The sequence below is a fragment of the Ursus americanus genome, chromosome 12 (assembly GCF_024610735.1).
Source record: "Ursus americanus isolate L20-20 chromosome 12, mUrsAme1.1.p, whole genome shotgun sequence".
NCBI classification, from domain to species: domain Eukaryota; kingdom Metazoa; phylum Chordata; class Mammalia; order Carnivora; family Ursidae; genus Ursus; species Ursus americanus.
The window spans coordinates 1,733,041-1,758,887 of record NC_142138.1 but is presented as its reverse complement, the minus strand read 5'-3'; the positions used below and the strand labels follow the sequence as shown (position 1 = coordinate 1,758,887).

Here is a 25,847-nt window from a genome sequence, read left to right as displayed (position 1 = left end):
AGAAATATACACAAAGACAATTATTTAAGACCTTTATTAACGGGTGCTTGCCGTTTGTTGACTTTTTTGAAAAAATCAAGTTGTAAACTTTTATTACAAATTAAAAATGAGGTTCTTAAAAATCTCAACTTGACCAGATATGAAACAATTTAAAAACCTTTAAAGGTGTATTGAGAAAAACCAGGCTTTTTTTTTTTTCTTAAAAAACACGTTTGTCATTACCAAAAAGAGACGTCTTTAGGTAAAAATAATAAAAACCCCATGCTGCATAGATAATGCAGATAGTTCTATTTATCTGGTCAATGGGCAAAAAGCAAGCACTTAAGGTCTTCAGCTCCAATCTTTTGTTCATTTCTTATTGCTGGAATTTCATCTTCATTTCTTCGTGTTGGATGACTAAACTGTAAAAAAATAAAAATAAAAAAATTTAAGATTATCTTGCACAACTGGCTCCAATGTTCTTTTAGTATACAGCAAATTGCTCCAGACCACATCAGCTAAGTAGGGAAGGCATTCACGAATCTATTTCTTTATTCCAAGACACTGATTTCCAACATGGGTGGATAATGCTGTGATAAGAACGGCTGCTGCTAGGCTCTGGATGACCTTTTGCCACCCAGAAAATAATAGAGGAGAAAAACCCGAAAATATCACTGGCTGGAAATGACAATCCCAGAGCCAAACAGAGACAATTACATGCTTCTCCGTATCAAGTAAAAAGCTGAATGCAAAGGTATCCCTTAACTTTAGAAATGATATAATGTCAAAGCTGCCACTTCCCCCAAAGAGACTACATTGCTCATTACCATGCAGGTTATTAAATCTAGTAAGTTACTCCATCTCTTCGTGAAAATAAACACAATGTAATCATCATACTTCTGAGGGTGAAGTTATACCAAGACTCTCCTCGGCTTACTGGTGAAATCACAGATTTCATTCAGAACAGGTGACAAAAAAGGCTCTAATTCAAGAAATATTTAGATAGGCCAAGTATGGCCTTGACACTTGCTATTACTCAAACTGGATTTTAGGTTATTTGAAGAGGACCATGGCTGAAAGACACCCTAAATAACAATGGCTCATCTTACCTGATGAACCTGGAAACAGACACCACTCACGACCGCTCAGAGGCCAGAAGGCCACCTACGCCTACTTACCCGGATGATGGTAGAGATGGTAAGCCGGCATTTACTCAGCCCCGCCCTGCTCAGCCTCGGGAGCGGACGAATTCTCAGCTGGTGGATCGGCTGCTTTTGTCTCTTTGCCATCTTGTGGTTTAGGGTTTTCTGGGCGTCTGCGTCGGTAATTGAAGTTGCGGCGGTACCGACGTTGAGGTGGCTGCTGACCTTGGGTCTCATCTCCTTGATTTTCCTTATCTTCCTCATTGCCATCCTCTCTAGGCTGTCTTTGGCGAGGAGGACCCCTGGAATGAATATTGTGCAAAGTTGCAACAACAAAACCTTCATTCTTTAAGCCACCCACCAGTGTTCTCGCTTGGGTCAGTCCACTAAACACCGTATCTAGCCTATTTATCAAAAAATGAAAAACACAAACTTGGTTCCTATTTCACAAACTGAATGGGGATGACTGCAAGATTTGGAAGTGTAAACTAGAAGATGAGCATTTTAAACTGGTTTTAACGGACCACTGAACTTTTACTCACAGCATAACCTATTAAAAAATTAATCACGAAATGACTAGAAGTGGCACACCACCACACACTCTGATGTCATTTTAAATGGTCTTCATGGTAACCATGTTTGGGAACAAGTGTCACTAATCTTTTACAGACAGATGAGCACTTGCTAAAAAGGCAGGATACCAAAAACAAAGAAAAGACGCTCTCTCTCTATAAATCAAAATACACAGCAACCATTAGTCATTAAGGAAATGCAAATCAAAACGAAGAGACCACTTCATACCAAGATGGCCTAATCAAAAGATCAGAAAACCACCAGTGTTGGTGAGGATATGGAAAATTGGAACCCTCATATATTGCTGGTGGGATTATAACAACAGTGCAGCAGCTTTGGAAAGCAGCCTGGCAATTCCTCAAAATGTTAAGGAGTCACTATGTGACCCAGCAACTCCACTCAGAGGTCTATACACCCAAGAAGTATCCACTTCATGATTACCAATAACAAAAATGTGGGAACAATCCAAGTGCCCATTAGCTGACTAACGAAGAAACAAAATAGGACATCCATGCAATGGACTCTGATTCACCCATGAAAAAGTAGACTGGTAGTAGCCAGGGTCTGGGGTACAGGGAAATGAGTGACTGTTAATGGATACAAGGGTATTTTTCTGGCTCAGGGTGGGGGAGTGAAAATGTCTGGAATTAGAGATAGTGGTAATGGTTACTTAACTGTGAATACTAAAATCCAGAGTTGTACACTTAGAAAAAAGTTCAAATTTACATTCTAGCAGTATTATGTTCAACAGCCTGAAATTAAAGATATCAGGACCAAAGAAAGTATCAAGATTTCTATCACCAAGGAAAAGATTAGAACTGCTTCTGCTAGTGACTATAAATGCTTTTCCCTGAAGCCTTCAAGTGTGAATTCTTCACCCCACCATTGTGGCTTCTAAGTCAATTTTCCCCATTACCTTCTAAAACTCCCAAGCTTTTCAAATCTTACGTTAGGCTATGTTCCATTTACTATCCTCTTCCTGTTGTAGTTATCCTAACAACCCCAAACAACCTGAGCATTTAAATTCTTTACCTCCTATCCAGTTGTTTTCCACCTGGGTTCTCCCGATTTTAAGCATTCCACTCTCCCAACACTCTTTTTCTTATTCTCCTAAATTTAATTCCTTCTTGTTCTCCCATTCTCTACTTCCATTAGGGCTTATAATCCAGTGATCCTATCACTTTATTCTCCCTTAGTATTTTTCTCCCTTCTTACCCAAGTATAAAGCCCACCATTAATTATGACCAATCCCAACCCCAGGATCTTTCATTTGGATGGACAAATGCTGGACTATTCCAACTCTGCTCAATCTGAGCCTGCCGCTAAAAAAATGGCTGGAAAATACAGCCACACTGGGTGGACCTTGTGACCGTTATTCTATTGTTTGATTTCCCTTATTGCTCTTCTAGAGATCATTCCCCATCTTTGTCCCAAATTCCCCACACCTGTTCTCTTACCTCTCCCTCCCCTTCTGACTCCACTAGCACACCAATGCCCACAAACTCTGGCTTCTTACACACAAAACACCCAGGATTCTTAGCAAAAGGTCCACCACTCACTTAAGGACAAAATCCTATCCTATCTGAAGACAATTCTAGCAGTTGCTTTCTGCCAACTGTTTTTTTTTTTTTTGAAGATTTTATTTATTTGACACAGAGACAGCCAGCAAGAGAGGGAACACAAGCAGGGGGAGTGGGAGAGGAAGAAGCAGGCTCCCAGCGGAAGAGCCCAATGCGGGGCTCGATCCCAGAACACCAGGATCACGCCCTGAGCCGAAGGCAGACGCTTAATGACTGAGCCACCCAGGCGCCCCTCTGCCAACTGTCTTCTGCTACCATTTTCAGCCTACAAATATGCTGTTTCTCAAACAAAAATACTTTTAACACCATTCCTCCCTTATGCTTTGTATCTAGCACTGTCAACCTATCCATTCAAATGAGACTATTACGTCTAACTTAAAAGACAAACAACAAAACTGAAGCACTTAACAAAAATTCACGTGCTATTTGTTAAAGACACCAATGAAGCTAGACAAAACATTTAATCAGCCTTATAGTTTAACAAAAAGGTAAACCAAATTTTCTGCTGTTGGCACCCATGGATATAATGTATAGACTGCCATGATAGCCTATTTTGGACCAATTTTAAAAACACCAATCACTATAAAAAATGATATTGTTGTATTATTTGGAATGTTTCAACGAGTTATCTTTGTCTAGGTTTCAAACTAGTTTGAACAATACTTCAGTTCGGGATCAACAAAGCTCATCCGTCAGCATCAAAACTCATCTCCCCCACTCAACACAGAAAACCCAATGATCTCCAACATCCAGCACATGGCAACACAATCTCCTGGTGGAGATTTTAATGGACCAGGGCTGGAACTCCAGGCCATTTTCATGAAATAAAAACTCAGGACACAACACACCATCAGTGGAAATGAGAAAAGAATAAAATATAGACACTGGCTATGACAAAACTCTCAATGCATATATACTGATGTATAGTGTAATCTCAGCTAGTTCCTAAAGTTTCACTGCTCCATCTTCCTTTAAGTATTTTAAACATGGGTGTGTGTGTCCAGAAACCTCTCTCATAGAGTCACAATGTATCTTGAAGACTTTTATATTGCATTTTGGATACTTCTACAGTAAGGAATTTCTTACAACTTAATTGGAAACGCAGAGTTAAAGCTCTTACATAAGTGATTAGTTAAAAGTTATTACACACTGTATTGCCTTAAGTATACAACTTAACAGTTTTAGGAATCACATCTGGAGACTCAACACTTTAATATAAAAAGACCCTTAAAAAAATAGCTATTACACCATTCTGTCCAACCACTGTGGGACAGACTGGGTATACTGCCTCAAATATACCACACATTTATATACTAAACACATCTGGCTCATGGAACTCTTCACCATACTTTACCGGAGTGATTTCATTTTGCAACTTAGGGGTGATTAAAAAAATCCCTAAATTGAGACGTGATTAATGGAAAATTATGCCATCTCAGAGGTGACACCATAGATTCTTCATTTATGATTAAGGTACAGTTCACATACTGCTAATGCTTTAAGGGCAATGCTTACCTTTACCTTTCTCCCTCCCGATGAAGCAGGTCTTAAACATGTACACTATTCTCTTACCTGTTCAAGGACAGAAAAACTGAAATTCCATAACCTCATGGGGGGGGGGGAGGACAGAACCCACAACTGTTAAGTAGACCTCATCTATACAAGCTGTTTTTAACCAGTGCCAGCAAAGAACACATTCTCAAAGATAACTCAATTCGGGTTCACCTCTTTGGCATCTGACGAAAGAAAATGTTAAGTGTTAATAAATAAAATGACTCCAAAAGGCTGCAGGAGAAGCATGATGCTGCTGAGTCCTAGCATGTGCTCGAGAAATTTAATACAAACCATACCTGCGGAATCGTGGTCTATAACCCCGATACACATTCTGTCTCACTGGTCTACCTTGTTCTCCTGCACCCTGGTTGTCAGCACCCTGAAAAGAAAACCAAGCTGACTGAATCAGTAACAGAGTAAAAACCCAATCAGACAAAGCCAAAGTCTGCACACAGGAGTTAAAAATCAATCAATCAAGCAAGCAACTATTATTACACTATAAATTAATCTTTTAGAAATAAAAAACAAATGCTTCCCATTAAGATTAATTGCTCCAATACATGGGAAGACACCCAGAAAATGCTTAAAATGCAGTCCTATTTAAAGTTATCGCATACTGTTGATTCTTTTACTTTTTGGTGAACTTACTTCCATCACTTCTCCCTGCACGGGAGGGTTGGAATACTGTGGTCGACGCCCATAGGGTCTCCGCATGTAGTAAGGTGGGAACCGTCGCCTGCGGTAGGGCCGGCGCTGTTGGGCCTGGCCTTCGGGAGCACTTTCCGATCCCTCGTTCTTTTCCCCACTCTCACTATTCTGGTAATTCTGCTGGTAATTGCGTGGAGGACCCCTGCGACGTGGATAGCGTCTATAATGGTTACGGTCTGCTGCGTATTTACTGCCTTGCACTGGAACTCCACCAGGGCCTGTCACATTTGCTGCCTCCGCACCCTACAAAAGCCATCATATATTGACAGTGACAACAGAATTAAGTACACTTCACAAAATTTTCACGAAACAGATAAAAAAGGGTCTCTGTGGCCAGGGGTGCATAGAAATGATTAAGAATCAGTTCCTCACTGTTCTGAAGAGATTGCCCTCTAACTGCAGCCAGCACATTAGGCTTGATGCGCCTGTGTTCATGTGGTCACCTGACCCATCCATCCACATTAGAGCCACCATCCTAACGGATGAGATCTCCAAAACATTTCCATACTGAAGTCAAACCTTGACACAAAAAGCATCCTCACCTTTTCTCCTTCAACAACATCAAACTCCACAGTCTCTCCATCTCCTACACTGCGAAGGTACTTCCTGGGGTTATTCTTCTTTATGGCAGTCTAGTAATATCACATTCCAAAAATAGATTAACAGGGGAGAATAATGTGCTTTTTCATTCAAAATGTACCAGAGTCAATATCATTTTAGCTTGGATATACACTTAAAATTAGCTTTAAATAACACCAAACTGTCAATAAGTTTAGGAAAACAGGGACCAATGCTACCCCCAACCTCAACCGAAATGCTCTAATCTTACAAGGCCCCAGCATTTTACCACTATTTTCCAAACTAAAACAAATAATTTAACACTCAAGACACAACAATATGTATTTTTTAAAAATGCCTTTTGCAAAAAAGCATCATATGTAGCTTTAACAAAATGAGGATATCCATCTATCCCCCAAAGACTGCACTTAATAGTAGAAGCTAGCCCCACACAGGGCCAGTTTAGATGACAGGCGAGTTTAGTTTTGCATGCTTCAAAGTTGACCAAACCAACTTTGTCCCTGTGTTAACCATATCAAACTCAGTTACAAATGTCAACCAAAATCCCTTCCAACTGGTCCATGGTAATACTTCAATGGAAATGCAATTCACATGTATTGACCGTGCGCCACTCTTAACATTATCTGACCACATGGGATAGTAGGTCATTACCTCCTCAGAATACAATAAATCTCACATTGTTACTTGTTCTCTAGACTGCTACCACTAAGTAAAAGGGGAAGAATAACACCTCACGTTTTGAGTGTAATACAGTAAAGTTCTCCCATGCATTAACTTGTCAATCTCATTACGACAAATGACATGAGGTATTATTACTCCTTTTTTACAAACAGGCTTTTAAAAGTTAGGTGACTTGCCCAAGGTCACACAGCTCAAGTGGCACAGTACGGACTTTTCTAAATCCAGGTCTTGGGACTCCAAATACCATGTTCATTCTACATCACAGCGGTATCCATTACAGGATCACTCATGCATTTCCATTCCATAGGAGGCAGGACAACCAACAAAGCTGAAGCCAATTAAGCTAAGTTGCCCAGAACTGCAGTCTCCTTGATACACTAAGACCTGAGCATCCAAAGTCCCAAGAAACAACTAAATGTTGAACCACTTCCAAAATAAAGAGGAAAGCATATTGGTGACACCTGTGGGTCAGTACCAAGTGGGTGACATGCGTTCAGCCAAATAATTGATCTCATCTGTCATCTAAACTCTCACAAAGTTTTCATACCTTCCATATATAGCCAACTCTCAATTACCTGCAGTCATAGGGGATAGCAGAAGTATGGATAATTACAATCTCAAAACTTATTTCAGTCAGCATCTTCAGAACACCCCAATCTCCCCAAACCCTTCTGTGCTGCTGACAAGTAACTAGACTGACCAGCCTTGCTGTCTCCTGTTCCTAAATGTGCATTCCTTTGAACATGCAGAAGTAAGGAACACAAAGGAGTTGGCATTCAATTTTATAAAACATTTGTTTTAAAAATAACATTGAGCAGTCCTATATTTACATTTAGGATTTATTTTTTAAAGTTCATTAAAAAAAAAAAAAGGTAATCTATGCACCCAACACGGGGCTTTAAACCCATGATCCCAAGATCAAGAGTCTCACACACTCTTCCTACTGAGCCAGCCAGGTGCCCATGCGTTTAGAATTCAAATGTTTCCATACTTCTATATCTGACTCTGAGATTTTCTGATAAGGTTTTGGACATACTAGAAATTGATCTGGCTCCCTTGATTGCCACTGAATGCTGTCTGTGTAGGACACCTCAGAAAGCGACAAAGGACCAACCTCAGACAGCCCTTCCTAAGAAGAGTATGCTGCCGTCCAAGCTCACACCTGCCTGAATAACAGTGTGAGTGTGAAAACTGTATCTTTGGACGTCTGGATAAAAAGTACAAAAAAGTGGTTAAAAAGTTCTTAGAGTGATTTTCAACATAAGATAACAATACTTCTACAGTCTTGGTGAAACAACTGCAGTGCACACAGCTACACAAACACAACTGTGTTCTTCCTATCCAATGCACACCTGTGAGGATAAGGAAGCCCATGAGATACTTAAGTTTGAGATATTCGTGTTTACTTGGCAGTGGCAAGTAATGCTTAATGCTCACTTCCCAAAATATTTTTCTTAAATCTACTTGTGAAAGCTCAGCATATGGCACCTAATCCCATGTTAGTTTTTTCCTCTTAAAACAGATACCAATTTAAAAATTATTTAATGAGTAATTACCAACTTTGTCACACTGCCTTTTCACTTAACCCTAAACTAGTAAGGATTTATAAATGTTCCAAGCCAACCAAAATTCTCAAAGGTAATTCCCATTCAAAGTGCTTTAGCATAAACAGAAGGACCTAGGATAACTTTGGTGGTGTTCTAGTGTTCACTTCAAATTTATATGGTTTTGCAGCTTAGTCCTATTTCCCCCATGATTACTGTGAATTGTCCTAACATAGAGGTAAATCCTGACAGTGTGTGAAACACCCCACCAAAATTTCTGTGTACTTATAGTAACACTGGTTCAAGTTTAGGTTAATGGAATTTCTTCTTCCTCTGAAATCGGGTTTCAAAATTTAGTATGAGTTGAGCACATTTCTTCATTTAAAAAACCTATAGCTATTAACAAAATACCCATTTGAAACACCTATGTTAATTAAGTAAACTGCCAATATGTTTCAATGTATACATTTAAGCATGTTCCCACTCTTCCTGTGGGAACTAAATTGTTTGGTGGTTGGATATAATAACCTTTTTGCAAGGAACAACTGTTGAGAAAACATCCAGCTTTCTTTCTCCTCACAACCCTTAAAACTAGGACTGTAAACCTTTACACAAGCACTCACCTGGTGTACAAATACATCTTCCTTGGTGTCATTCCTGCAAGACAGAACCAAGTTGAACAAGTCAGTAAATGGAATATGTTTCATGCTGCCAAAGGTTAAGAATAAGCGCTGTTCTTTGTGGATTTCCCCTCTATTTTTCCTACTGTTAGAGACTTTCTGGCTGCCAACCAGCCACCAGGAAATTTAAAGCAGAAACACAGTTTTTGTTCCATTTTTTTTGAAACTAAGCAGTTGGCAACAGTTGTAACCTCACTACCTGAAGGAGGACTTTAAAAAAGTCTGTGACCTACTAAGCCATTAAGAGGGTTTAAGTGACTAGCAACTACCACTCCTTATTACCCTACCAAACATTAACAACTTTCCAGTATACACCACTCTTACTCCTAGAGCCTTGTTACTCATTTTAAAAGTAGACCATAAATATCTCATTCAATTACCAAGCATCCTTCTTTCTCATTTCTTCCTCACCATTTCCAATTCTCAACTCTCCTTGAGGTCAGAGAAGATGACCCCTAAAAAAAACCTTCACTGAATGTACAACACCAGGAGTTGAGTCCCAGTGTAAACCATGGGCTTTGGGTGATGTGATAAGGATGTGTCAATGTAATAAGCTGCCCGATTTTAACAAATGCCCTTACTTTGGTGCTGTAAGTGGGAGAGGTCATGCTGGGTATGACCATGTTAGGGAGGTTGCATGTATCGGCACAGAGTACATGGAAACTATTTTCTGCTCAATTTTGTCATGACTCTAAAACGGCTCTTGAAAGAAAAAAAACCACAATGAAGTACAAACACGGACACTGTCAATACCCACATCATTCATGTGGCAACAAGCATCGTACTGGAGAACTAGGGAGGCGAAGATATGAACGAGCTTCCTACTAGCACACACAACCCCTCACTTCATATCAGACACCATTTTACAGCAGTCATTAAACGTCTAGTCAAACTGTGCTAAAGAAATACGGTTGAAGTATCTGCTTTACGACTTAAAAGTAGCGTTAAAGGAGGAAACATGGGCCTTTAAGTCTTAAAGTAAGTTTATTGGAAAATGAGAAAGACGTTCCAGAGACAGAAAAGAGGTCATGGACATGGGTAAAGCAACAACTAGCAAATTCAAGGGAAGCAAAGTTCGACTGGCTAGAGCACGAGGAATACGGCTGTGGGTGGGGGAGGGTAAAGAACAGGGGCTAAACGATCCTGTAGGCAGAGGCGGCACCAAAGGCTTCGGAGTAGGTGAACAGGCATGATAACATCATCAGACGTTAAAATTTAGTGGCTATCAGGGAAATTTCAAATACAAGAGGAGTCCAGTTAGTTCTAAAAACTACTCTAGAAGCCCAGACCAGGACTGATGGAAGCCTAAACTAAAAGGGGCTATGTGTGAGGAAATGTATTGGAGGACCTCTTTCTTGAGGTAAAAATGGGAGAATAAGCTTACTGTAGCTAGGACCCTAGGGTTAAGATGATGCTACCATACAAGCAAAAACCACAGACCTTTACTGACCTCCCCCAACCTCTTCACTTTGTCGAGCAGGTCAGAGAGAGAATGGGCTCAATGAGAGTTCTACTGTTTTTAATGACAAAAGGAACCAAGGTTGCAATGAACGAGACTGTCCGGCATACCGACTGTTGGCTCCTTGTGGAACTGTGGAGCAGCAAATGCGCCAAAGAACCCACACAGCCTGGGTCATCGTAACATGAGGACAGGTCATTTATGGGAACAGAATTTTAAATCTTTAAAAGAAAAATCTACAAACACCCAGAATACTGCAAAAGCTACTCAAGGCAACTGGTTAAAAACTGACTTTTACAGCTAGTTAAATATTAGGAAACCTAGGGAATCAATGGTTGCCATGATGCCTACCTGTCAAACAGGTCTACAGGCATCCCGCAAAGTTCCATAGCCATCACTATTAAAGTTCTCATCTTCAACACTGGGATTGAATTCCAAACCCTGGGGCCCCAAGGAAAAGTGAAACAAAAATCTGGTAGAGTAGGAAAGGTGGGCAAAGTCTAGAACAGGAACCCTTAACAGGGGCAGTGCCGACCACCCACCATATGCCATTTAAAGTTGTTCCAAAGATGGGTACTATTTGCCATAATTGGGGTGAAGGATGTCAAGCTTGCTGGAGGACTAGGTGAAGAATTATTTGGTATCCTAGTCAACTTTCATGTAAGTACATTTATTATAACTTGAGTTTTGAATCTGATGTTTTAAGTTTTAATATGCATTACATTTACTAAAAATGCAACTTCTATGGAGAGAAATTTTCATTTATTGGTAATGCCACTGTGTATCCGTGTAGCCGACACATCATTTCTTTTATCTGTTGGTCTTTGTGGTAGCATTATTCATACCTTCTGATATAGCTGCAAATACCTATGTACACATAAAATACACTACATACTACAATAAAAGGAAACACAAGTACTTATTTACAAATTTTACTTCAAGGTTGTAAAAGGAATTAGAAAATCTACCAACTACTCATCTAATATTTAGAACAATCTTTTTTTTTTTAAGATTTTTTACTTATCTGATCAAGCAGAGAAAGACAATTATCATATGGTTTCACTCATTTATGGAACATAAGAAATAGCAGGAAGATTGGTAGGAGAAGGAAGGGAAGAATGAAGGGGGGGGTAAACAGAAGGGGGAATGAACCATGAGAGACTATGGACTCTGGGAAACAAACTGAGGGCTTCAGATGGGAGAGGGGTGGGGGACTGGGATAGGCCTGTGATGGGTATTAAGGAGGGCACGTATTGCATGGTGCACTGGGTGTTATATGCAAATAATGAATGATGGAACACTAACATCAAAAACTAAGGATATACTGTATGGTGACTAAGATAACATAATAAAAAATTATTAAAATAAAATTAAAAAAAAAAAAGATTTTTACTTGAGAGAGAGGGAGGGACCACAAGCGGGGTGGGGGGAAGCAGACAGGGAGCCTGATGTGGGGCTCAATCCCAGGACCCTGGGATCACAACCTGAACCCAAGGCAGATGCCCAACTGACTGAGCCACCCAGGCGCCCCCAGAACAATCTTCTTAAAAACAGTACAAGGTAGGCAATACACAGAATGCATCCCCTGAAAGACAGCTCAAGGAGATGTTTTGTGGATACAAAGATATATGGAAACCCATAAAGGGCTCATTAATGATGTGCTGGACAATGGCATTCATTTACTCTGTTGACAACAAACCAGCCTATTAGGGAATTATGGCCAAAGCATACCTGGATTTTAGGAAAAATTTTGACAGCTCAAAAAAAAAAAAAAAAAAAATCCAGTTTTAGCCAAAATAGAACTCTATAGTCTGGATGCATTAAATCTAGTTACAACTTAAGTGACTACGCAGAAATTCAAGGTAGTGCTAAAAGGAAACCCAATTTTTAGTCCTCATTCCACTAATAACAGCTGTGCAACCTTGAAAAGCTGTCTCATCTGCAAAATGGGAAAAATCAGATACCACAGCTTACCTTACTGAGGATGAAAGTTCCAGATATTGTCCCAAATGCTTTTACTATACACACCATTCGATCCTCACGATGGTGAGGCAGACACTATCTATCATTAACCCCCCACTCTACAAATCAGGAAAATGAAGTATGTGCATCTGCTCAGTGGTAGAATCTGACTCCACAGGCCCTGATCTCTACTATGTTAAGAACTCAAAAAGCACCAGTCTGGAAATCTTTACATTTTCAGCTCTAGAGGCAGCTTACAGCAATTTGGTGTCTCTGCTTCCTGGAGGACAAGTAACAAGCACCCCTACATCCTCGCCTGCGTTACAGAACTATTCCATTTAATCAGACCAAGGTTCTGCTCTGTATCTCCTCCCCCAGTGTAAAAACCATTTTGGGCTCACAAGCCATCATAAAAACAACCGTTTAGTGGTAGTTTGTTGACCCCTATTTATCGTAATACTGGAGAAAAAAGCAAGCTCATGGCTACTAGAGAGGTCACTGGAGAGGGAAAAGCACCAATTAAAATAAGCTGACCAGGGCACCTGGGTGGCTCAGTCGGTTAAGTGTCTGCCTTCAGTTCAGGTCATGATCCCAGGGTCCTGGGAATGAGTCCCAAGTGGTCCTTCCTGCCCAGTGGGGAGTCTGCTTCTCCTTTTCCCTTAGGCCCTCCTCCCTACTCATGCTCTCTCAAATATATAAAATCTTAAAAACAAAACAAAACACCATCCTTTAGCTATTATTAATGTAGTAAGGAAAAACAGAGACATCCCTAGTACTGCACCTTACCTTTTGTGGTATATGCTGAGAACCGAGACATACTTCTAACTTTACTGAGGGTGGAAAACTACGGACAGGGCAGACTAGTATAGTAAGTAACTAACTAGCTAGCTAGGGGTGCCTGGGTGGCACAGTTGGTTATGTGTCCAACTCTTGGTTTCAGCTCAGGTTGTGATCTCACGGCCATGAGATCCAGTCCCATGTAGGGCTCTGTGCTCAGCATAGAGTCTGCTTAAGATTCTCTCTCCTGTCTCCCTGCCCCCCTCCCCTCACCCCCAAAATAAACAAATCTTAAAAAGCAGCTAGCTAGCTGCCTTAGCACTGTGCTAAGCACCAGTAATAAAAATAAGACGACCTATCCTCAAGTATTTCAACCAGAAGGCCACCACCTCTGATCCAGTGCAGCGGCTCGAATACCAAATACTGTCTTCCGCATATTATAGTTATGTTAAGTCCTACTGATCAGAGAGGAGAAAGAGCAAAGAAGAGCAGGCAATATACCCATAGCGCAATGCTTTAGCTTTCCTTACTAGAACCACTGGAGCCAAGGGTAGAATCCCGGCTATCTTCGTTACTAAACTACGTGATCTGGGGCAAATCGCCTTATTTGGACAATGCGGATGAAACAACACTTTCCTAAAGACCACACTATAATCAAACCCAAGCTCATCCATACTGCCGCCCAAAAGAGATAAAATGCAAGCTCGATACAGGTTTGCCCTGTTATCTGAAAGTTCACTTCATACCACTTCACTTTCACGAGAGGTTCCATAGGAGTGCGCTACTTTTGGACAGCATGGGGAAATCTGTATCTACGCTTATTTTCCAGTAGCCACAATGAAAAAAGTAAAAGCACGTAAAATTAGTTTTACCATTTAAACATGTACAAATCAATATAAAAAACTGAAGTATTTTACATTTCTTTTTTCATACTAAGCCTTCATAATCTGCTCTCTATTTTACACTTCTGAAAAGTAGGTTCACAAACGCAAGCTGTTCCTAAGAAAGTGGTTCAAAACAAACACTAAACTGGGTATCAGTTTTAAAATTCAAGTTAAAAAAAATTCAGTTTCTCAGCTGCAAGAACCACGTTTCCATACAAGTCTAATGGCTACTGTACTGGACGGCACAGGCCTACAATATTCCAACAGCGTCCTGCCACACAGCACAGTGCTCCTGTTCTCCCGCACTCAGGCACACACTTTCTGCTGTACTCGACTACTCCAGCTCTTGCTCTTACTAAGGGCATTATTTATATGGAAAAATTTTCAGAAAAACCCCACCTCTCAGGTTTTCTCACCTAACTAGTAGTATTGTCCTTATTCAGCAAATGAGGACACAGTATGGATTTCAAGGAAAAAAGAATCACAGATAGCGAGAGGTTGAAGGAAAAAAGGGGTTACAGTTTTAAGTTTGGAAAATGCTAAAGAAAAAAAGAAATCCTGCTGGGATTTACACATAGAAGTCTCTTAAAAACTTCTAATGTAGCACAATGGTAAAAACATGGAGCCAGCACTAAACTCCAACACTACTAAATCTATCCAGATTAAAAAGTGTCTCAAAATCTCCTAAAATTTTAGGAAACATTTCCCCCCCAAACCACAGCATTGCCTTAAATGAAACCTAACATATAAGCTCATCTATCGATAACTAAATGCTCTTATCCTATTATCTTGTTGCAGATTACCACGCCAAGCCCTTTTAACAGCTTAAATGGCCCAACTGCACAAATTATTAATTCTAGTCATAAAAACGTCTAGGATTTAGCATCCATTTATTCTCCATAACCCAAAGCATCCAGACATCAACATCCAAGTTCTGCAGATGACCATAAGATAATAAACCCTACTTATCTTTTTACTTGTTTTCTATTAAACACTTCTTACGGCCAGGAGGCACACCATTTTCCACATTATTTTCTATCATTCTGCCTCAGTGAGCTGGATTGTAGATGTTTTCCAAGGGCTAAGACTGAAGGGTGAAAAACTCAGTAACAGCCCCAATACTTGGAAAACAGAAGGTAAATAAGCTAGTTCTCTACTCTGGATTTCAAGATGAAAAGCTTTTACATATCAGTGACTTGGTGAACAAGGATGAATTCTGGCCAACTTAAGATCAGTAGCTAACACAACCAGCATGCAAATTAATCCTAAAGTGCCTTGTATAGAAGTCATTGTCTGAAGAGCCTCAGTTCTGAAATCAAAACAAAAACACCCCCTACCCACACCAACAACCAGTAACAGTGCTTTCTGAAGACTGCCAATGATACACCATGACTTGGCGACTACTTAGGTATCTTTTTTTTTTTTTTTGCTTCCACCCACTCATCCTTCCTTAATAGCACACCACCAAGTCTTCCCTAGTGCCACAGCATTTAGTCAATTATGTTATAAACTATCCATGCCTTCTATGATTTAGAGATAACCTTACCGCTTGTGATCAATTTCAGTCTGATTTTAATAGTCCAAGAGACTTGGCAGTCACTCTCCCACAGAACTACACATTTTTAAAACTAAGAACCAGGGAGTAAATACTTTAGGCCATGTCTGTCACATATTCTTATTTAAACAACCCTTAAAAAGAAAACCCATTCCTAGCCTGTAAGTCATACAAAAACAGAATGAAAAGATTCACAAATAAGGGTCAAAAGCTCTCTCCCTTAACCCCTCAATTGCATCCCAGTATTAGCGAGTCCTTTTAATTTGTAAACCCGATCTGCACACTAAACTATTACAGCACTACCTCACTACACGTAATAAGCAGTGCAAAAAGCAAAGTTTTTCAAATCTGGGGAACTAATAAGTCAGCACACAGGAGCTCCAGTGACTGCTTGGTATCATTTAGAGAAGTCTTTTGATGGCTAAGAATAGCCACCCTAAGAAACTAGCTGCAACTGTGGACATTAACCAAATTGAAGAGGACCGGGGCCTATTTTCAGGGACAGTGCAACAGCAGCTAGTGAACAAACTCCAAAGGCAGAAAATGGGAGTTCAGGCGCCTGGGTGGCACAGCGGTTAGGTGTCTGCCTTCGGCTCAGGGCGTGATCCCGGTGTTCTGGGATCAAGCCCCACGTCGGGCTCCTCCGCTGGGAGCCTGCTTCTTCCTCTCCCACTCCCCCTGCTCGTGTTCCCTCTCTCGCTGGCTGTCTCTATCTCTGTCAAATAAATGAATAAAATCTTAAAAAAAAAAAAAAAAGAAAAAAGAAAGAAAATGGGAGTTCAAACCCTAGCTCTGCCACTTACTATGCTTCCCAAGGCAATTTACTCAACTTCTCGGTGCCTGAGAATTGTACTGACACCTTAAAGATTCAGAGGATTAAATGGCTTAGTTCATGTAAAGCATTTACAATAATGCCTGGTGTAAGTGCTTGGGAAACATTAGCTACCTTTTTTATGTGTCACCACTGTGTGAAGGAAGTCACCTTCATCAGTTACATACACAGGGAATCCCCAAAAGAGAGACTAAGCCTGAGAGCCACAACCAAGTCTTTTTCCTGAAGAAAGATAGCTAAACCCTTCCTTGGCTTAGTATATTATACCTGCTCCTAGACCATAGGTAATAAACTCAAAGCACAGAGGCCGGGCAGGAAGGGAAGTCAACAACAGGAGAAAACCAAACATGACATATTGTGGTAAACAAAGAGAATGTATGCCCCATTTAAAGGTGGCAATAATACTTGTGGCCAGCTGATTTTATTTACATGGGACTTCAGGTCCCAAAGCTAAAATTCAGATCTTAAAAAGATGGCAATCTGAATATTTGGGAGATTACCTCAATTTTAAGTATCGGCAATTCATTCCAATTCTTTTTAAGACACTGTTTTCCAAAGTATCTGGGGGTAGATCCAGCTAGTAGATCACCAGTTTATGTCCTCTGCCCTATTGGATTCTCTTTGCTCCAAATTCCTTGCCCACCCCAAAACCCTAGAATGATTGATTAAGCATTTTTAAGTACTCTTGAGAACAGAGAAGTATTCCGATTGTGGTCACTATGAAAAGACGCATGTCCCAATGAAAAACCGTTAAAATTGTTACTGATTCATGCCAACTTTTCATGAATTTGATGAGTATGGATTAATCTTCAACAGCTGGAAGCAAAGACAAAATTGGATTTCCAGATTTAAAAAAGCAGAGAACAAAGCCCTGAAACCACTGACCCCTGTGGCATCCTTCTAATGACCTCTTCAACAGTTCTGAGTGAAGCTTTTCATAATAAACTGAAATGGGAGGGGGGAATAAACCCCTCCAGTCACGTAATCCAATTACTGTTTTCAAGACACAGCATACCCAAGGACTAACCATGAATTTCTCAGAATTCCGAGATTCTGTAGCCTAACAAAAAACAGCCAAAATGTTTGATGTTCTAAAGGTCTATGCTCTTATTCAGGACCTTTTACCCAAGAAAACCACCGAAAGAAAACCCTTTAAAAAATAATTTTGATAAGGCTGTAACATTATTTTCACAGGTAGTAATTTAGATCAAAATATTTACAATGAAAATGTTTCTTTAAAATCAAAATTTACACAAAAATTATCCCCTATTTTCATTACAAAAATCTTAAGAACCAGAATATAATTCACAGAACTCCAAGGTTAAAATTATAGTCACAGCAATCATCTCAAACACTACATCCTCTTTCTACAGAAGCAGCATGTGTCTGCTTCCCCCCCAACCCCCACCGAGAGCCAAGTGCCTACATAGCCAACCAAATTGCAAACTATCAGACTATAGTTTTTTAAGACCTACATTTTCCCTTAATCAAGGCAAAAGTCTCCTGGACTTAATTGCAGTCACATTTTACAGTGACTTGAAAGTCTTAGAATCATTGAAATAACCAGTTTAGAAACACAAAGCACATTTAAACCAGTTAACTTGACAAAATAACTGAGGTTAGGACAGTCCCAACGAAGGATCATCAAAAGTCAATTTACATTTAACTTGCCCTGGAGGACTACCAATAGGGTTGATTTCAAGTTGGAAAAGAGATATTCAAGGAATGGCATCTCATAAAATAGAGTATGTAAATATACGACTCTTTTATCTTGGATTACCAACTGTTCACTTAAAAAATCATAACCTATGTCCATTTAACAAAATGCAGCAAAACATAAGGCACATGGCACAATTTCTAAAGCACAAACTACAATCTAACCACAGAAAAGGCTGCAAATTACAGTCTCTTCTAACATGTACACCAGCATTATACTATACTGGGTAAAGGGTTAAAAGCAGTGTTTTTCAAAGTATGGCTCACAAGACAATCACCTGGAATTCTTGTTAAAAATGTACCCCAGACCCAATGAATCCAGGCTGGGAAGGAAGAATTCAGCAATTTGTATTTTTTTTTTTTTTAGATTTTTTTTTTTCTTTTTAATTTTATTTGACAGAGATAGAGACAGCCAGCAAGAGAGGGAACACAAGCAGGGGGAGTGGGAGAGGAAGAAGCAGGCCCATAGCAGAGGAGCCCGATGTGGGGCTCGATCCCAGAACGCTGGGATCACGCCCTGAGCCGAAGGCAGACGTTTAACCGCTGTGCCACCCAGGCGCCCCAGCAATCTGTGTTTTTTAACAACCTTCCAGGATAATAAGCCTACTTTAAGTTGAAACCTATTGGTCTAAGGGTTAGGACAGTAAGAAAAATCAGAGTAAGAGGGAAATATTAACTGAAACGCTAACATTCAGAGATCAACTAAAAAGGGGTAAAATATAAGCACCCACGCATTCCCTTCCTTCATCACTAGTAACCCATTATCAAAAAAACTGATGAAAAATGTAGCCTTGGCCTGTCACAAAAGCAGTGTAAGAATAGATGGAAAATTCCCAAAAATTTTGGAAGAAACAGAATGTTTCCCCACAACTGCAAACGTGGAAAACAGACCATCAAATGCTTACAATCTCTTTTGCTCTGAACATTTCCACAACACTTTATGGTTGAGTAATGAAAGGTTTTTCATCAGCCAATTAGGTCTGTCTTTAAGCTTGATCTTGTCCACTTGGTTTCTTGCAGTAGTGTCCATTTCACATGCATTCAATATTATTTCTTACTCTTAGGTGCTCTTTTAAAACATCTGGTTGTTTAATGCCTTCTAAAGTAAGAATATAAGAAAACGCTGAGATGACAGTATCCTACCTGTGAGGCCAAAATGCTATGAGCACACACCATGCTCTACACCCATATGCAACTGCACTAGCAGCCTTGCTTGGCAGCCATCTTGAAAATGATGCCCGCCTCACAAGGGAGACCATGAAGAGTACAGTGTGTAAAACTGCACGTTATCATCACTCTTGCTACAAAAGATTCTAAGGACTAATCCTAAAGATGGCGACAAAAAAAGTATGAGAAATAAAAACTGAGAAAGGGGCAATTTCCTCCAGATGCTCTACAGAAACAAATAAAAACTACTGTAGTCCTAATGTGAAATTTATCCAAAGCATTCAAGACAGCACATATTGAAACGTTAAACAAAGGCGATATATAACCTTAACAGTCAAGATGACAAATCTTGCACCGCCAAATCTTGTTACCTCCAAAGGTTAACGTGTTAGAAATAACGTATATATACTAATCAGTGGGTCATATCACGTTTTTCACTACCAATTTCAATAACGTATAAAAGGGTGACAAGGCTAAAAATGCGCCTAAGAGAACTAGACTAGATCTCCGTTTTCTCAGTTTGCCCTTTTAAGAGTTGACTCACTCACTGCACTTGCCTTTTAAATCTCACCGTACCTAAGAACACTCTCAAATTGATTTCAGATTAATATTTAGCTGTAAAACAAAGACCATCTCTAGATTCCTGAGCCCTTCAGTCTTCAAGGAAAACAATCTCACTACCAAGTAGCAGCAACCTACACACGCTTACACCCTTCCAAGTCAGCAGAGCTACCCACCGAGCAGAGCATGCAAAAGGTAGGACGGAGACTACGGTGGCGGTCATCTCACCTGTTGATGAAACCATATCCGTTTCTTACATTGAACCATTTTACTGTTCCCAAAACCTTCGTTGCTGGAGGAATAAAAAAAAAACACAAAAACAAAAAACCCACGATTACCAGACGTCCTTTCTTAAACCCGCCACGCTTGGGCACCCGGCCCCGCAGGCGCTCCGCGGCGGCCCGCGACCACCTGACAGCCTTTCTCCTCCGAGGCCGCGCGCGGGCTCCCCAGCACACGTGGGTGGGCTCGGGGAGGCGGAGGCCCGCGAGCAGGCCCGGGGCGCGGAGCCGGCGGGCGGGCGCGGCTGCGGGGCGGGGAGCACGTGAGAGAAGGGGAAGCGCCCGGCCCACTCGGGCCTGCGTAGGCGGCACGCCGCGCCCTCAGGGTACACGCGGAAGGGAGCGGGCTGGGGGGACGGAACAACGGCGTGCGGGCCCGAGCGCACGCGGCCGCCGGCGAGGGGAGGGACCCCGCCGCACACGCGGTCGGCGGCGCGCGGCCGCGCGGGGGGAGGGGCGCGCGGCCGCGCGGGGTCCGCAGGGGGCGCGGGAGGCAGCGCGCGCGCGCGCCAGGCGGGCACGCGGACCGGGGCGGGCCGGCGTCTGCGAGGGCGCGGGGGAAGGGGGTTGGGGGAGGGGCGGCCGCGCGCGGCCGCGTCGGTCCCCGCCGGCCGCGCGCCCGCAGGCTCTCCCCGCTTCGGGTAACGGTTCCGCCGCCAGGCTTCCCTATGGCCCCACCCCCGTCCCCGTCCAGTCCTCACCGATGACCTTCTTGTCCCCGCCGGCAGGCGCCGCCGATGTGAGGCCGCCCGGGCCGCCGCTCCCTGCGCCGCTGCCCGTGGTGCCGGGCTTGGTGTCGGCAGCGCTAAGGGCGGGGGCGGCGGGGGGGGCGGCGGGCGGCTGCTGGGTCTCGGCCTCGCTGCTCATGGTTGCGGTGATGGTGACTGGGGCCGGCTGCGGCAGCTGCGGCTCCTCCCGGGGTGTGATGGTAACTAGGCCGGCGGCGGCGGTGGGGCTGCTCAGGGCTCTCTGGGGTCCGCTCTCCGCTCCCGCTACCGATCGAACTAGCGAGAATGGCGGGACGGGCGGGATAAGCCCTGCGATAGACCCGCCCCAACCATCGTTCAGTGGCCAGTAGTGCTGTCAATCTCACCACCTGACCCCAACTCCTGGCTTCTATTGGCTAATACTTTATCACTCCTCCACTCTCATTGGCTCTTAGGCGGCTAATTCGGCCGACCTACAACCGTTCCTGCCTCCGCCGCCGCCATAGAGACCGGAACTAGAATTAGAGTAGAGTCACCACGAGAACCATAGAGTACCCGAGAGGACGGGCAGAGTGAACGTGACTTTCACGAGGCTGCGGCGCGGGCGGGCGGGCCCCACGTCCAGGGCTAGGTTCTGGCTGAAGGAAGGGGACCGCCAAACGCTTGACCGGGATTACCTGGCCTGACCCAGGGGCTTGTAAGGGGACCCGACGACACCTTAGCGCCATGTGGAGGGAAGGCCTTCTTCTCTCCCTCTGCTTTAAATGTGGTCCTTGTGACCTCAGACCATTTCTGCGGATAGAGCCCTCTTTTCTACAATGGCCGTGTACTCACGGCACAGCGAGGGATTTTGGAACTGACTTAAATGTATGCATTCCAAGAGCGTCCGTTTTGGCGGAGCAGTCACCTTGGAGGGACCACGCAGTCCGTCAGACCGCCCCTACTCAGCATATTTAGGGCGGAGGTTGGTGGTGTACTCCACGGGGACCTGCCTCCTGAACCATCTTACCAGGCATAGAAGAACTGTCTCGTTAAGTATTCACGTCGTTTTGTATTGGCCACAAATCAGATTTAATTTCAGTTCACGTTTATTGAGCAAGCTGGGCATTTTTCTTGCATTTTATCCCTACTACAGCCGTGTGAAATAGGGATTACTCATCTCACAAACGATTTATAATTGAGGGTGCCACCTGATGCAGCTGAAGTCCTCCACCTTCATTCGTTATTAAGGGTCTACTATCAGCTGGGATGCACTAGTTCGCGACTCAGTTTCTGCCTTAAATTCAGTCTAGGGATGAAGGCAGAAATTTAAGCACCCCAAACTCCAAACACTCCAGCTTTGCAAAAGCACGAAGCATTTTGGGAGTGGAGGTAGGAAGAAGGTGGAGTGCTGACTCCAGGCACTACGGGGTTTATGCAAAAGCCTAGAGGCAGGGGCGCCTGGGTGGCTCAGTCTTTAAGCGTCTGTCAGGGCGTGATCCTGGTGATCCTGGTGTTATAGGATCGAGCCCCACATTGGGCTCCTCTGCTGGGAGCCTGCTTCTTCCTCTCCCACTCCCCCTGCTTGTCTCTCTCTCACTGGCTGTCTCTGTGTCAAATAAATAAATAAAATCTTAAAAAAAAAAAAAAAAAGCCTAGAGGCGCGAGGTGGGGTATGGAAGTAAAGTAGTCTAGTAAGACTAGAATGAAGACCTTGGGTTATAGAAGTAGGCAGGTTCAAATTAGGAACACTTTATTTGAAATTATCCTAAGGGCAACAGTGAGAAGGGTAATCTTAGAATTTTAAGTAGGGAGTGGCAAGTTGTTTTTAATGGCTACTGAGTGGAGAAGGGGCTGTAGAGGAACAAAACGGGAGTAGGGAGACGGTTCGCCAGTGCAGTATCATCTAGGATGTCAATTCCACCTCCTAAAGGCCTCCCTGAATAAGTCCTAAAACTCTTGAAATGCCAAACCAGAGTCTCTCATTCCTACTGCCATGACACTAGTATAGGCAATCATCTATTGCTTACAGCAGGAGTAGGCCAACTTTTTCTCTAACGGCCAGATAGCAAATATTTTAAGCTTTGCAGGCCAGACAATTGTGTCAACTGCTCAACCTTACAGCCTGAAAGAAGCCAGACAATCAATAAACAAGTGCACTTGTGTTCAAAAAAACCTTTATTTGTGGACGCTGAAATTTGAATTTCATATTTTTACATATAACAAAATATCTTTTGTTTCAACTATTTAAACATTTAAAAAACATTCTTAGCTTATGAGCCACTGACAAAGGGGATGTGTGATCTGACCTGCCAACCACAGTTTGCTGACCCCTCACTTTAGAGCACTGCTATGGCCTCCTAGCGACTCTCCACCTCTTTCTTACACTAATATTCTCCACCACAACATCCACAGTGTTCTTTTGAAAACACCTTTCTGATCATGACAGTCTTACTACTACGGCCCTTAGGTTTGTCCAAATTCCTTATTGTGGTTTACAGGACCCTAGAGGACTTCTCCGAACTTACCTCTGACACTTCTTTCACATTCCTTGTTCAACCTTCCAGGTGATCTTTCAGCCACTGCTCCCTTTGAGCTATCACATACTATCCCCTCCACATAGACTCCTCCTTCCTCCTTTCTTCTCTTGTGCCTGCTTAACTCTTCGTCCTTTGGGTCTTGCCTCAGATGTGACTTTGTTAGGAGACCCTCCTGTCCTAACACACTGTGTTGCATTAATTACATCTTCCTCTCCTCAGACTGAGTTCCTGAAGCACCTAGACTAGTACCCAACACTCAGTACCTTAATAATTTTGTTCTATGAATAAGGTGGTACAGAAAATGGACTGGAGAAGGTGCCGGCAGCAGAGAGGTTGTCTGGGCAACTGCGCCAGTAATCCAGGTGAAAAAGGCTTGCAGTAATAATGTGTATGGACAGAATAGGCAGATTCTAGAGCTGCTATTCATCTGTTCCAGCTCCAGATAACTTTTGACTGTTAAAAAGAAAATGTTTCCTCAAAAGGCAGTTCTGCCAACACTGGGGACATTTAAAAGTGTGCCCTATAGGTTTGAGACCTTTTTCCCGAAGTGGACACTTAGAACAATGGGAGCAGCACCTCTGTGAATAAATGAGCAATGTTCCCTATGTAATTGCTTTGAAGGGATAGCTTCTCAAACAGAAATGTCGATTCTGTAACATCTGTCCTTAAAATGTTACTTAATAGTGTCGTTACTTACTTTCCAATTATTTCACTAAACTCTCTCATCAAGCTCAAGGAGCATAAAGATAAGTTATTTAGGAAACTGGTTTCCTCGTAGCCGCCTCCCCACGGGCGCAGAGATGGCACTGAAGCACTAGAGGATAAATAGTTCCTGATAAATGGAGGGAGGTGGGAGCTTTCCACTCCAGTTTCGCTAGCCCCTCCCACGCTGCCCAGCATGGTGGCCACAGCTTAGACAATGCCGGTGCCACCCTTAAGTGATATGAAAGGCGAGGTTCATTCCAAGAATCTCCTTTGCAAAATAATGTTCACCTTGTCCTCCATCCCTAACAGACTCTGGCCCAAGAACGTAGTTCCTCTTCCTAGAAAGCCCCCAATCTGTCAATACTTACCACAAACGTTACCTCTTCCTTTCATGCCCCCCCACCCACCCCGCAGCATACCAGGTTCATACCATTCATACAACAGGTATTTCTCAAGCGCTTGCTAGGTACTAGATACTTACCTTTTCTAGGTGGTGGGGGACATAGCAACAAAACAAAAAACAACACAACCAAGTTTCCTGTCTTCATAAGGGCTCACATTCTAATACCACACGGAATGGAAACGTGCCTATCTTCTGTCACAAGCACAGGCCTCATCCTACTCATCTTGCAGCTCCTGTGCCCAGGACAGAGACTGGCCTAGAACGCAGGTGCCAAGTGTAACTGAATTCAATTGAAAGGCCCATCAGAAAAACATCAGCTCAGGATCTGAGCTGCTCATTCTCCTTCCTCTCTATAATTCCACCTTTTCCAGTTAAAGATCCCTCCTCCACTAGGTCAGTCCTTTCTTCACTTTGTCCCCCGAACCCTGTTTACTTAGCTATAGGGAGTTGCAAATATCTATATCGTAGGGCCCTTGTATGTCTCCCAGCTCCCTGTACCCCAATACACGGAAATGGCACTTAGAACCAGGTCCTCTTCTGTCACAGAGCTCAGCTTTGTGCTACGTCTGTCGCTGCCAGGAGTTCTGCGTCACCCCTGCCTGTAAGCCAAGACAGAAAATGTAGGAATGCATAGAAATGGCCTCGTGAAAGGAACACCATGGAACTCTCTTTACCTCTTGAACATTATGCTTGCTGGGATCTTTCTGTGTTGGGCTATGTCCTTTCCAGATAAGCATTTTCCAAGCACGTTACTGTTCACAAGTGACCTTCATATAGCCATATCATTTGCTTATCTGAACCTTTCAACAATGCTATGAAGTAGATAGGTATTATTATCCCCACTTCACAGATGAGAAAACTGAAGCTCTGAAAGGGGACGAGAACTTCTCGAAACCTCTACTCTTTAAAAAAACGACCCCAGATTGAAACCAAGATTTTTGAGTAAATTTTTCCCACTTCATCATGATTGAGACACGTTCTACCAAATAGTCTCTGATCCAAAAATATCCTAAGTTAGCGATCCTTTCCCCACAGGCTCCAGAACCAACCACACTGAACCTACTGGGAACATCCTTGGAACAAATTGTGCTTATAGCCCTGGAGCTTTGCCTTCTTTGCCCAATCAGCTGGAACCCAAGAGGGGACTGCTACAATCGCTTGCAAGTCTGAGGCATCACCTAACCACAGTGACGGTTTGGCTCTGGTCCATGCTAGCCTCTGGTGAGAGCCAGTCCTTCCAGCTGAAGCTAAGGTGTGAGGAGACAGGCTATCATTACAAATGTTTAAAAACAACACGTG

General features: G+C 42.6%; 1 protein-coding gene across 2 annotated transcripts; it reads right to left on the bottom strand.

Annotated features, from left to right (window-relative positions):
• Positions 1-19: 19 nt before the first annotated feature.
• YBX1 (Y-box binding protein 1) lies at positions 20-21,226 on the bottom strand. Of its 2 annotated transcripts, XM_045799817.2 has the most exons (8): positions 20,916-21,225; positions 20,162-20,225; positions 8,964-8,997; positions 6,079-6,168; positions 5,477-5,779; positions 5,125-5,207; positions 1,158-1,423; positions 20-401 (listed from the first exon to the last, which is right to left on the bottom strand). In XM_045799817.2, exons 1-7 carry the CDS (start codon positions 21,079-21,081, stop codon positions 1,189-1,191), a joined length of 975 nt encoding a protein of 324 aa, XP_045655773.1. In that variant the 5' UTR covers positions 21,082-21,225; the 3' UTR covers positions 20-401; positions 1,158-1,188. The 2 variants fall into 2 exon arrangements, with proteins under 2 accessions (XP_045655773.1, XP_045655774.1); XM_045799818.2 differs by lacking the exon at positions 6,079-6,168 and having other exon boundaries at positions 20,916-21,226.
• Between the last annotated feature and the right edge of the window lie 4,621 nt (positions 21,227-25,847).